Source organism: Trematomus bernacchii, unplaced genomic scaffold, assembly GCF_902827165.1.
Source record: "Trematomus bernacchii unplaced genomic scaffold, fTreBer1.1, whole genome shotgun sequence".
In the NCBI taxonomy this organism is placed as follows: Eukaryota; Metazoa; Chordata; class Actinopteri; order Perciformes; family Nototheniidae; genus Trematomus; species Trematomus bernacchii.
The window spans coordinates 5,986,933-6,001,864 of NW_022987803.1; the positions used below are offsets into that span (position 1 = coordinate 5,986,933).

Here is a 14,932-nt window from a genome sequence, read left to right on the forward strand (position 1 = left end):
TCGAAACAACAAACATAAGTCACTACAGCGTAGCAAAAATAAAGAATACGCAGACTTCATACACGAAAATTAAATTCATGCATACATACATTACAGTGCCATGCAAACAGTTCATTTTGGGTATTAAATTATTTAAGATTTGCATTTCTTTCCCGTGTTTCAAACATTTCATGCCTTCTTGCTATACATACATGACATGGCTTTTACATAATGTGACATTTACTGCAGCAGCTGTATGAAGTAGCCTGCCAAAAACATCTACTTTCCAAGCATGGTTTGGTAAATAAAAATCCTATGGTTCTTATCATTGACAATTCAGCATTTAAGATTACTTTCTAACTCCACAAAAGCTGCAAATGTGGTGACAGGTAATTCATGACTCTTTTTCACCTCTGCATCTAATTCTGCGAGTGGCTATAAGTGGGTTTAATAACCCTTTTGCTTCTTGTTAATGGCAAACTATCCCTCTTCACACCACAAGAAAACAGGACAGCAGTGTCCTCTTAGTGATAGCCCCTTTAGAGCCAGCCAATCCCCTAAAAGCATATTGACTGGTCTGAAATCAGCCACATCTGCTCTTATACATGGTGTCTCTATCACATGCAGGAGGTCAGGAGGTCAGCCTCAGATTTGTATCCGTCAGAGCTGCTGACCTTGAGTGTCTTTGTATCGGGACTCCAACATAGATTCTAATCGCGCCTTCGCACATGTAGATAATATTGTGTACACTCTGGGGAGGTGGGAGCCATTTTAAGACTGAACATTGAGGAAGGGTATTTGTAGAGTGGACATATTGAGATGTTATTTGAAGCATTAGGTCAAATGTTACCTATTTATTACATGGACAAGACCAGCTCAGGGCCTAAATATGTCATTATTAGTCTTCCAGATAGACAGCCGAAGTCTCAACGTCACTTCCAGGAGAGTTCTGTTTCACTATTTTGCACCTAGAATGAATTACTTGAAGTTAAATGTTTACGAGGTTAACTATCCACAGTCTAGGATAAGTGTTTTTTATAGTACGTGCTATTATTTCACCCTTGATTATTGAACCAAAGTTTAAAGATTGATTTGCTGAACACAACATGGAAACACATAGAAGCTATAGCATTTACCTAGCGTGGCATTACCGTTAGCCATTTTTCTTATTTTAACAGAATATTCCTTAGCTCGTATTTGTCATGATTGATGTTCACCCTCAATAGTCTTAGGCTTGGGGTGAATGGAATTCATAAAGCAGCACTTTTTTGTGACATGAGGGTGCATGAACAACAACAGGCTAATAGACGCTAAAACGCTCTGCAGAGCTGAGGTGAACCATTATACAGATGTGTGATGATTATTTGTGACATTGTCTTTTGATCCATTGATCTATCCATAAGTGTAGCTTTAAAGGCTGGCAAATAATAAATAGACAATGATTTTGCTTTTTCAAACATACTAACCATGTCTTTACAAAATGGAGTGAAGACCATAGCTATAGTTGTTAGCAACCAATCCAGAACCTTCCCTCTACGTCAAGGCCACGCCCCTTTTTGGGTGAAAACATTCTGTCATTTGACTGGCGGTATATAGAGATTCTGGAAGGATTTTACCTATCACATAAAAAAATTAGGAATACTGTGCATTAAGGATGGTCAGTCAGCAAACAGTTACATAACGTCATTGGAGATCTATTTCAGTCTGCCGGTGGACTACTGGCAGGCAGCAGGTTAAAACTTAAACTGGGATTTCCTTGGCTTGTCATGTTTTATATTTTAATGCAGCGACTACAGTCACTACTTTGACTTTTAACATAACAACTGTGTACATGGACAATTTGACGTTATTGTTATTAGCATCATAATGTAGCTGTGAAGTAATGTTTTTAGTTGTTGTTGTTTCACATGCAATACATGACACAGCAGCTTTAAGCATGATCCAACTATTTTTTCCGCTTTCCGCCAATTGTTTTTCTTAACCAGAAAGTGGGCGTGCCGTTGCCAGGCTGTGACGTAGCGCTGCTCTTATCGATATGGTAGGGCTAGATTTATAGTAATTATTTTAATGTAAATGTCACATTTTTGCATGAGGCTTTCGTAGTTCTGGAACAAAACCTGAAGGTAATGGTTTCACTTCGGCTATCTATCAGTTTTTCACATCATTCAGATATGGTGTACGTAACTAAAAGTGCCTTACTGCTTAATTAAAAGCCTGCTTCACAATCTTCATCTGAACGACATTTAGTAGCAATCATTGAAATTAGCTTAAATAATTCATGATCCATGTTGACTTATATGAAAGTTTAAACTAACTGAGACGTGTTTGTTGTTATAGAACTCAGTCAAACAAAAACAAATCTATACACTATTTGGCACCACTGCTAGGTTTGGATAACATTCAGAACAATAACCAGTGCCATGCCAGTAAGCTTGTGTAAGTTGATCACAGAGACATTCATTCTCTCACATAGACTTCCCATTGTTTTCAACCTGCTATAAAGTTCAATATGTCATGCCTCAGAAACACTCTTCACTTTTGGTTTTACTGGTCTGGTGCAAAAGCAGTTTAGGATTAACTTGAGTCATACTCAGGCTTGTTGTTTATTCAAATACTGCTGCACGACAGTCCCTTATCACCTCCTCTTCGTACGCTGCAGCCCACTGCAGTTCCTTTAGACATTGCATACAACCTTATTTAACCTCTGGAATAGAGCAGACATATCTCCTGCTTATATTAACCGTGGCTGTATTCACACAATGCAATGTGCAAGGTAACTCTTCATAATGGACACAGTGTATGCCATCTGCCCTGTTCAGCTGTTAAGCTATTGTATCTGTCACAGAAAAGCATTTGGTGTGCTTTTCCCAGTTCCTCTCTTTCCACAGAATTTGGGATAGTTTCTTTTTGTTGGGTGTGAGGAGTAAGGTGCGTGCACAGTCGTCTCCTGCACAATTGGTTAGCGTAAGTCCTAGAACAACTTCTTTGTATACCAAACGGTTGGGAAAGAGATTTAGAACCATGTTGCAGTTTGTGCAAATGAGATACACTGTCCAGACTGAAGGACTGAATGACTAACCAGTGGGTCTGCGCTCTACTCCAGCCAGCTTAGCTGCTATTGTTTGGGAGTTCCCACTCCTGAGGGGACATCTCGAACTCCCCTGCACCTCAAGAGGCGCTTTACCATTGGAGAACACCTCTAATCCATCAATAACTGACGGATAACCACTGATACTCATTGCTAAAACTACACACTACTCAGACATTTGTCACATGATCAGGATTTTCCCTGACTTCAATGCATTCTATCTCCTCCCTTTCTCTTTCCCTCTCCCTCTCCTGCTCCCTCTCCCGCTCTTTACGCTTGGCCCTTTTCTTTTTCTTGTGTCTCGTTTTGGACGGCGGGAAGAAGGTCAGGAAGACGGGCAGGATGACGAAGCAGTGCAGCACAACGCAGCCCGCGATGAGAAGGGAGCACTTGAACAGTGTGTAGGTCAGATTGGAAGGCACAAACACCAGGGGCATGATCCCGATCACGAAGCAGGATGTGTTCTGCAGGATCGCCGCCCCGTGCTCCTCCAGTGCCAACTTGATGCATTGCGTCCTAGTGTGCTCATTGGCCAGCACAAAAGTGTACAAGTGTGGTGCACAGTGATCCATGGCAAAGTTGAGGGTAAAAATAAGGCACAGGATTGAGATGCTGTCCATGCCAACGTTCCAGAGGGTCATCAAACCCAAGACGCCCAGCTCGACGGACGTTACTGTGAGGATGAGCCAGAAGTTACCCAAGGGGTTGATGACCAGGAAGAAAGTGAGGATGAGGATTGTGAGTACGCTGAAGCCTGAGGTCAGGATAGGCGAGATGACAGAGGAGCTGTAGCGGTCCATGAACACAAACGTAGGATTGAAGGCAATGAACTTGATGCTGTTGATCAGCATCAACGGACGAAGCTTCTCCAGAAGCTCCACCACCTCCTCTCGCTTCTTCTCCGTCGTCCGGGCAACCAAATACATCCGAGAGGCGATGATGTCGTACTCATCGGTCTCACGGTTCTTGGAGAATATGATGTCCTCAGAGAAGTGCTGGTACTCAGGGCTGCACAGAAAGGAGCCCTTGAGGATTGTGATGAAGTCACCCTTGGTTGAAGCACTCGCATTCACCACCCGCAGGTAGTGGAAAAAGTTGTCCATCCAAGAGATCTTGTTGAAGCCATGACTCAAAGTCTTCAGGTGCTCCTGCACCGTGGAGTTCCAGTACTCGATGGGTTCGTAAATGTAAAACCCAATCACGGGACTGTAGTTACTGAAGTATTTCTGCTGGGTCAGGGCATACGAAACACTCGGAGAGTTACTCGCCAGCAGGTTCACAATATTTGATCCATCACTGATTTGTAAACATCCCATGAATGAGAAAGATGCGTAGATGAGATATAGAATGACCACAAAAGGTTTGACATAAGTGTTGGTAATCCATTCTGTGTAGTGCTCACGCAGGAAGTGCTGGATGAAGTGATTCTGGTAGGGGACGCTGTCGTGGTGCGTGGACAAGTCATGGCCGTCACTCATCATGGTTTTAAACCACGTGGGCTGGCGGTCCAGGTACTCCACTGAGGGGATTTTACAACAGAAAACACTGTGGTAGCGGTTCTGCTCCAGCTGTCCGGCAAACACCAGGCAGGAGCCGTAGAAGGAGAAAACATAGAAGTAGTTCACCAGGATGGCAACGCACATGCTCTGGCAGAAGATTTTCACCGACTCGATGTTGGTAAAAGGGCTAGCTCCCATGCCGAATGTGATGATGTAGAGTGAGCTGGTCATGGTGTAGCACACCATCACATCGGCAAAAGCGTCTGCCACACGCTCCTTGAAGGGAAGGTTCTCCCTCGTTCTCCTCCAGCCTGCCAGCAGCTCGAACACTCCTTTGGTTCCATGGCCTAAGAGAAAGAGAGAAAAGCAAGTAAGAATTTTAAACTTATGTATTAGCAGTATGTACAGTAAAAATCACATGTTCAGGAAAATTGGCCCATTTGAATGATATACCCTATACCTAACCCTTTTAACATGGGACCTATTGTTGCATGTAATGCTCCAAAATGTCCTTTGTAAGAAGCATTGCTTGACATACAGAAACTAGATAAAGCTCCAATAGTGCAGTGATTAATTAATTTTGTAGACCAACCCAGAATCCAACACACGTTTTATGATATATGTGGACCTTATACTGCTGTACAAAACTGACGTATTTTATGTCGTAGAACAAAACAAGAACATCTCATAAGCTTGTGTTAACCTAAGATGTCAGGCTTCTATCTAAAATCACATTAAAAAAAACATTGACTGCTAAGTGTTTGACAGGTTTTAGGACACCAATCTATAGTTGAAAAACAGGAAACTCTAATATTTTAAGCAATTAAATACAGAGAGCAGGTAACCTGTACATTTTTTGCCTCACTCATCACTCCCTAGACACCAACTGATTTTAATTTGCCACAGCTTTAACCTTGTAAGATGGTATCAAATAGATATAACATTGGTCTTGTATTAACAACCACTTCTTGGCAGTGACTATAAAAAAAGGATTTGATTTGATGTGATTGTTATCTGAATTATTGAGGCTTATTACCAACTGCTATCACAATTTACTTGAGCTTACATAAAACCAGTAAATATGTCAGGGTATATGCTGATGTCAGCCGATTTATATAACCCACAATACAATACACTCTTCAATACAAAAGCCAATGTATTGTAGTTTTTGGTGTTTTCAGCATTACCATTAAGGCGTCTTTGTATGAAACAACGGATTGAAAATAAAACTTGAACATCCTTGGTTTTACTCCACTAATAGAGACGCTGGCTTAGTGTTTCTTTTCATATCTGAGATGGAGCTGTACACATTCCTCGTTACCATGCACTAGTGAGCAGCATCCAAATCTGTCTGCAGCAGGCCCATTCATGTGAGTCAAATCTGTAGGATTTTCACCATTAAAAAATATAGACATGAATACCCAACGTTCAAAGGCATATGCTCAGTAGTGCAAAATCTCCCACACAGGAACACCCGCCCACCCACACACACTGTTCATTTATTTGTAAAATGCCGGAGCTGCATTCCTGATGAGGGGGAAAAGTGCTGCGAGGGAATGTGCTATACATTTCTGAATGCTAGAATCAATTTGAATGTTCCTCCACCATGTAAATATTTCAGTACAAGTGAACACCGCATTCGGCCCATGCATATCTTTCTCAGCCAACATCAGCTTTTAAAAATTCCTTTCAAATCAAGCAGCTGGACAGGGACGTGAGAGGACTGCTACCCTTGACAGCATTGTAAATGTCCCCTTGTCTGTGACGGAGCATAAGTTAATTAGCTATAAAGGATTAGGCCTTTGTAATGAGTTGGCTGGATGGCATTTCCTGCTTTTAGTTTTATTAAGCAGTGCTGCAAGTCAATTAGTTAGTGTCAGTTGGTTTAGAGGGTGTGGAGAGAAAGAAAATTCATGCCCAGGGTTTTTCCAACATTACACCATGGGCCAGTCACCAAATAGGACGTTATGTACCGTGTCATTTTCTGACCATGATTCGAAAGGTTCTGTGATTAATTTACAGTGATTGATTGCTGGCAGGAGGTGGGGGAGAAAAATAATGAGACCATCTGGTTAAGTGCCCCTGGTTAGTATCATCGCTTACACCACTGAAGCATTCTTACTAGAATATTTTTACCATAGCAATAGTAAGTGTTAAAGTAGGTATTTTAGGAGGTATTCGTTCACTTATGCAACAATACTTAGGATTTGGGCTGCACGACTTGGAAAAAATTGAATAACGCGGTTATTTAGACTGATAATGCAATTGGAATATAATATGCAATATTAGGAATGATTTTTGTATTTATTATTATTTACATTATCCATGAAATATATATTAAAATGATCATGGTGGATGTTTTCAAGAGGATCTGTACCAAACAAATACTTTTTATTAAATCGGCAGATTATGATTTGTGGGCCGTGACTTTTCTTCAGCACCACAATACGAACATACTGCACTTAGTGCAATTTGGATAACGCACTAGGGCTGAACGATTAATTTTTTTTTACATTTTCTTTTTTTTACTTCTTGTGTGTCAGTCATCCACACCAATCAGAAGTGCTGTGCTCCACATGTACCAGCCATTGTTAACCAATCAGAAGTGGCCCATGATAGAAGGTGATAGACAGATTGATCCAATCACCTGCCAAGTATTTTGTGCCTGCTCTTTCCAAATGGCTTCCAATGGAGCTTTCCTAGATGGTTTGGTGAAACAAAGCATCTGAGTCAGGTTAGTAATGCTCCATCACATATGATCTATTACAGGGTGAATCTTAAACTGAAGCTTGACTTTAAAGCAACCCAACGGAAGTTTCATGTAAGTTTAGTTATTTCACTCGTAGCTTGGGCTGCGGGGGTGCTAGAGACGGGAGCACGTTGATGCGACCTTCCTAGCCGGAGATATGGCCGCATTTTACAATAAACTTCGTCGCTTAAAAACAAATATCGCAAATCGAATCGCAATCGCAATATTTGTCAGAAAAATCACAATTAGATTTTTTCCCAAAATCGTGCAGCCCTATAACGCACTACTCCATATTGCAATTCTGTTTATTATAATTATACATCCCTACTTCATATGAAGTGAAATATTATTTCCAAAGCATGAACAATCAGTGATTTAACACTAGAACCGCTAACGGGTCAATTTTACCCGCAGCTGTTTTTTTGATTGTATGTCATTTTTTTCAATAAAATATTAAAGTCTAACAGCATGGTAACACGACGCTCGTAACTCGGCCCCCTCCTTTGCAGGGGGGCGTGGTCAGCTGCAGCGCATGCAAAGACAGGGTGGAGGAGAGCAAAATAGAGCGAAATGAGGCATGGCTAAAATGCATGATCTGTTTGGTATTTTGAAAAAGAAAACGTATAAATATACCTTATATAGGTATGGCCCTACAATATATTATTCAAATATAGCATGATAGGTCCACTTTAAAGGTGGGGTAGGTAATTTTGGAGAAACCAGCTCGAGTGCGCTAGAATTTGAAAATACACAACCGGAAAAAATCTTCCTTACAGAGCCCCTCCTCCAACACACACGAACGCGCACATGACCAATGAGGGCACGAGATAAGTTTGTGCACAGATGGAAGGCTGACAGGCAGGTAGGCCATCCAGTTATTTTAGCCGGGCCGGCTAAAATGATTGGTCGTGCTTTTTACAGCGCTACGGCTTCCGCAGATGAAATGTTTTTATGTATTTATTGTCAAAGCATTTCATATATTCATTGCTATCGGGATGTTAAGAGCATTCCATGGAATATAACAAAAAGTGTTTCTGAAATAAATTACATACCCCACCTTTAATTAAAATTAAAAAGCACATACCAAAAACAAAAATGTGTTCTTACCTAGAGTTGTTACCTAACCCTAACTGCTCCTAATACATGGTGTTGTGCTGTGTACACATATAGAAATGCATCTGAATCCTCTATTTCCATTTCATATTTACACCCTCAGGAGTAACTGATGGTAATAAATGTCCCATTTAGATGAGGAATGACACATCTGGCCTGATAAAGAAGCTGTTTAGTAATGTTTCACTCGTAACCGTAGTGCAAATAAAAACGGATGGACAGTGCAGCAGCTTTAATCAATGACAGAGTGGAGGAAGCAGGAGGGAGAGGAGCACATGGCTGGAAGCATGACTGCTGCTCAATGTTAATCAGATTTGGAGGGAACCGACAATTTTCTGAATGCTGATAGATGCTAAACTTAATGTCCAATTCTTTACTTGGGCCTCTGGGACCGTTAGGAATGAATGACGAGAGAAGGTTGATGTAACAAGAGACATAAGGAGAGACTGCATTCCCCATTATTGCAGAGATAAAACTTCACCAGTGTCACAGTGAACACCCCTGAACAATGGAACACACCTACACTACACACACACACACAATAGGACTACCCTCTTAGAACTTTATAGCCACAACTATGGCTCTGCAGGGAAGACCACGCTCATATAATCTGTTGCTCTCTCCATCTTCACCCACACACAGCCGCTGTGGAACAAACACCCACAAGTAAATGAACTAGTCTGCCTCCTTTTACCTCCTCCTTTTTCTCTATATATGAAACTACTGTTGGTGAAACACATTTTCTGGGAGCTGCAGTGAAGGCATAGGGCAAACAGTCCTAAAAAGCTGTGAAAAGCCAGTTATCAGCCTGCGAAAAACAATAAAAATGTGCTTTACAAGTGGTGTGGTTTAGCTTTTTCCCAAGTGTATCTGCTATTTTCTACAATGTATTTTTTCTTGGACTGAAATTAAAATCATCATTCTGAATTAAAGCCGGAATTTGAATAAAGGCTTCCCTTTATTTTAATTATCTTTTAGTCACTCATTGAGAAATTGGACAATGTTTTAATCAACCCCTCTCAAAAGATCTGTTGGCACCAGAGATGGTACTCCAGATGTGGATGTGACACAACAGCGATAGCTAAATGGGTGGCTACAGGTTATTATTGTGGAGGACGAGGGGCTGCGTTAGATAATTCGGATCGCATCCAAAGTGTCGACTGCACATCACAGCGCATTATTTTGACCCACAGTGGGAACTTCAGTCTCATGCTTTGACTTTTATGAAGACAGAGGAGCGGCATTTTGCCAACAACTGTAAACAGGCTTGTCTGTTTGAGCAACTGGCTCAGTGCAAAGAAGTAGACAGGGTTGGGAGAGAGTGTAAGAGAGGTTCCAGGTTGTTGTATTGAAAATATTCAGGAGAATATTTGTCATTGTTCCAATGATAATAAACAAACATTTGCATAAAGCATATTTGTCCACTCATATGTTGATAAGAGTATTAAACACTTGAAAAATATTCCTCTAAGGTACATTTAGAACAGATACAAAATGTGCGATTAATTTGCGATTAACTATGCGATTAATCGACTGACAGCCCTAGTTAGAATGCTAACTTTTGGTGAATTTAGGAGAAATCTCCAGACGTAAATAGACAAACTATAGTAAAAATAAACATCTAAATGTGTATTTTGTACGTTTTCCTTCCAAAAGCCTGAAAGAAAACATGTTATGGAATCAAAATAGCACAAAATCAAAAAATTGACCAGTGTATGAAAAACGATGTTTTTGCCTGCTGTGTCTCGCCTTAAAGTGGACCTATCATGCTATATTTGAACAATATATTGTAGGGCCATACCTATATAAAGTATATAAATATAGTTTTTTTTTCAAAATACCAAACAGATCCTGCATGTTTGCCATGCCTCATTTCGCTCCATTTGCTCTTTCCAGCCCTGTTTTTGCAGGGGTCTGATTCTGTGAGCTGCAGCTGACCACGCCCCCCTGCAGGAGAGGGGAACGTGCTCTGATCAGCTGCTGGGCTGTCAGAAGAGGGGGAGAAAAAGAGATTTCCGTCCTCCGTGTTTTATTATATTATTATATAGAGTCGTTATTCATTTGTTTTAAAGCTCAATAAATAACAAAGAAGACCTTTGACCGGCACTTTTCTAATTTTGTCCGGAAGATTTAAACTTTAACGGACATCTTGACCGGCGAAAAAAAAACCTAACTGAAACTCTGCCGCACGGTCCCCTCGTTCCTTGGAAGAGGCGGAGAGGTGGGTGTTTGTCATCTGCTGGTGGACTAACCGGAGAGAATTACAGTGCTTGCCTCGACGGGGAGGGATTGCATTGAATTACAGCAGCAGGAGCAAACGCTTGCCTCGGGGAGGGAGAAAAAAAGCCACAGCGGAGAATAAACAGAAGGGCAACCATGGCAACCATGCGCGGGAAGTCTTCTTCACTGCTTTTGTGGCAGACTACAGCGCCACTTACAGGCCTGGCATATGTACTACAGCGTCTCCAGCGCTTTCGAGCGGCAATGGCCGGCCGTGGCCCAACCCCACATTCCCCTGATAGGTGGAGAGTTGCCCAATAGCCGTAGCGCCACCGTCCTGACGTCAGGACAGTGTTCAAATCTGGATCCGTTTTTATCAGATCCGTTGCAGCCCCGTTTTTTAGAGATTTGGGTATGGAGGAAAATAGAGAGGGTTGTGTTTTCTGACACTTGGTGAGTTCCCTGGAACACCGGGGACACATATTCATGTATAAAAGACGTACAAAAGTGCATTTTGCATGATAGGTCCCCTTTAACTATCAATCTTGAGATCTGCATATTTGCAATGCTCAATTGGAAAGCTTGACAGACTTCAGACATGACGCGCAAATTAAGAAGAGTGGAGTGTACCATGGGTCATTTGTATTTCTCAATGTAGCATCCTATTGCTATGGATTTGTCCTTCATTTATTCTTACATTTCTGATATAAAGGTACAATGATCCATTTAACTCTCCTGGTCCAAGGACCTGCATTGTTAGTTTAATTGGCAAGTCTAGGTGCATCTAAATGAGAGGAATGTCATTTCTGAGCTGTATTGTGATGCCAAGGTCACTAAAGGACTGCAGTTTGGTTTTATTTGAAGCATATATCCACTCTCCTCTCGCAGACCAAAGAAAGATGTATGATTGAATCTCGTCAAGGCTTACACGGTATCCTAGCCTCAGCGTGCACTTATACGCATGACCTCAGAAGAATTTCTAAAATCTTGGCTATGACCCTGACTGCTTTGAGCATTGAATTCTGGTAAATATGTGTTCACTATTAATGATTTAGCCGGCTTTAGCCAATTGTTACCGGATTGATTTTGCACAGACAGCAGCTGCAAAGCACAACTTCAAAGCTTCTGTGCACCCTTTGACTAAATCAATCCTCCTACTATAATGGGGGACAGCCTGTGCTGACAGCTAGCCACTACAGCAGTGTATCAGAAAGACAAGATGGATAAAGTGAGAAAGAAAGATAGGATGCTGTAGCTCAGAATGAAAGGATGAATAGGCAAGAGGAGTTGTATCTCGAGCCTCTCCCTGATGCAGGTCCTCCCCTGAATGGATTGTAAGAGGGCAGTTTGTCACCGCCTGACCTGAAGTCTGTATTTCTTGCCGAGAAAAACAGGCAGGGGAGAAAAGAATATCACTCATTGTCTCACAGCCTGACTACTTTGCTCCTATAATGGAGGCCCAACCTGCATTTTTCTCCTCTCCTCCCCTGGTCGAACGAAAAGCCAAAGCAATTAAACTACATTACTGCTCTAAAACTGGCATGCAGACCCTCAAAACACATCCATCACAGGGAGAGAATGTGTCAGTTGCACCCACCCATTATGGATGAAGAAAATACAAAATCATTTTCACATTCATATCAATATATGGGTGGTATATATCCTATGGTATGTGTAATCACCTGCTGCCCCATTGTTTTGCCTGCACTCTCCAGCTGTGTCTTGTTAATGTGATGAGTGTCTCTACCTGTATATGTCTGTCTTTTCCAGTGTTCTATGTCATTCCGTCGTCAATGTTTCCAGTCCATGTTTCCCGTGTTGTGGTCCTGCTCGACAAGGTTTTTTCTCTTTGTTTTCCGCTTGAGCTTTCTCCCTGTGGATTTGCTGCTGGTGCTTTGTCGTGTCATCATCATGTTGTGTTGCACGATTTTGTGCTTTGTTACTTTTCTTTTTATTTCCTTATCCTGCTACCTTTGTTTCTTGTATTTTGTACCAGCTTTACTTATATCAGCTATAATCTTTTTTTCTGCATTTGGGTCTAACTGTCTTCAAAAATGACAAAAATACAACTTTTCCTAACTTGATCTTAAAATGTAATGTACACTTCCACAGTGTTACCTCCATTTACCTCCATTTGATGGCCTTGCTAATTGCAGCTCATACACTTTTTCAGCTGGTGGTGAGTTCGACCATGCTGGAGTAATTACTATTGAAGTCATTTCCCAAACTGGAGGGTGGGATTCACTGCAATTAACAGAAAATAACAAGTTAAAGGAAACTCATTTTTCTTTGGCTTAAAATCACTTAAATCCCCTGAAAACCCATTTTCCCAATCAGATTCTATCTATGAGCCTCCTAAATTGGACCTACATTGACAAACATTCAGCTATTAGCTAGCTTTTTCATTACTTTATTTATTATTTTTATATATTGATTTGGTTTGTCCATGTACAGACTCATTTCTTTATATAACTAAACCAAAACAAAGAAACATGGCTTATTGTATGCCTTGTATCAGAACGCTATTTTTTTTATGTGAATGGAACAAAAATTGATAATAATAATAAATACAAATGATAATTAAAAAGGTGTATGCTACCTTTCGACAATAATAAAATGACCTTAAAACAGGTCAAATCTTATATCTCTATCATGATACAATGATTGATAGTTAAATATCATTCACTTCATTGCATACAGATTGACGCAAACCACCTCAAATGTATTTTGAACAAAAAATAAAAATGCTGTTCTTTTCAGTTTTTAATATCTGCAAACTGTTCTGCATCACAAAGATTGCTCTACTTGTATATGGGACACACACACACACATACCATGTATCCATCACTTCAGGGGACATTACATTGACTTATCCTAACCTTAACCATAACCAACACATGCCTAACCCTAACCAAGTCTTCACCCTAAAATGTATGATAAGGGAGGCGAGTCCCCACACGTGACTGTGTAAACAGATGTAGGTCCCCACAAGGATAGTAATGCTAGGACACACACACACAGTCAGCAGCAACGCTATCCTGGGTTTTGAGTAGGAGTGTGGTTGGGTTTGCCCCCAGCACATTTTGGCATTTGCATTTTGAAAGTTTTCTCTCTTCTGGAAGAAAATATATGTGCTACTTCTTTTCTGCAGCAATACATGGAGTTCATATCTAGATGTGGTTTTCTCTGCAACAAATCAAATAAAGTACACCAGATGTAACCACTTATGGCGCATTTCCACTACAGCACGGTTTAAGCGTGCCGTGCCCGGCCCGTTTTTGGTTGCGTTTCCACTAGGCGTAGCGGGTACTTTTTCACAGTTTTCTGGCTCTCCAAAATCGAGGTTCTTTCCGGGCCAACAACCGGGCTGAGTATGCTAAACTAGTGAGAGAATCGCTGGCAACTACAACAAAATGAACATATTTTACCGTGATTTAATTGTAATGGACGTTTCAAAATGAAGCCAAAGTAACAACATACTGATACCGGTTAGTAAAAACCATGAATTAATGCTTTGACAAGTCTGCAGACAGACGGCAGGTGAAAAACCTTTTAAAATGCGTGTTTTCTGAATGGAGATCGGCTAAGCTAACGTTGTATATGCTCCGACCGCCCACACTCACAACAACGGCATATACAGACATAAATAAACCAGCGACTGTATTCGCCATGACACAGACGGTCTGTGGTTTGTACTTGTTTAACTTTTGTCTAGTTTCTGAACAGATATGAGGAGCTGTGAGGGCTAACAGCTAACGGGTGATGTTGGTTTTGTGTTTCGCATTGAAGATGACGTCACGGCTCCGCCTACACTGCGTTACTATAGTTACTACCACAGTTCCTAAACTGTAATGGAAACGCAGCATAAAGTGAGCCTGGCCTACCAAGGCCTAACTATACCGTACTAAGCCGTGCGAGGCCCTGCAGTGGAAATGCGCCATTAGAGTCAGATGAAGTAGCTTTCTGTAGATATGTGAAGTGTTGAGAGGCTGCATTCATTTGTGTATTTATAGGCTTGTTTCTGCTTGTCAGACTTTAAATACATTAGTTAAAAAGTGTCCTCTATCATTCGTATAACACCACACTTAAATAGCATATAACTATTTAACAACATACATAAATACCAGGCTTGGAGAATAACGGAATACATGTAAAGGGATTACATAATCAGGATACACAAAAGGTCACTGTAATCCTTTACATTTAAATAACGTTTCATCAGATTACTGGTACATTTGTGAAAAACATTGATAACTAGCAGGATTACAATGGTACAAAACATTT

At 41.0% G+C, this 14,932-nt stretch overlaps 1 protein-coding gene across 1 annotated transcript in view; it reads right to left on the minus strand.

Moving 5' to 3' along the window:
• Positions 1-3,237: 3,237 nt before the first annotated feature.
• ptchd4 (patched domain containing 4) overlaps positions 3,238-14,932 on the minus strand; it is a 50,238-nt gene continuing 38,543 nt past the window's right edge. The window contains exon 3 of the mRNA XM_034150418.1: positions 3,238-4,913. Coding sequence (XP_034006309.1) covers positions 3,238-4,913 — 1,676 coding nt within the window. The remainder of the gene's footprint in view (positions 4,914-14,932) is intronic.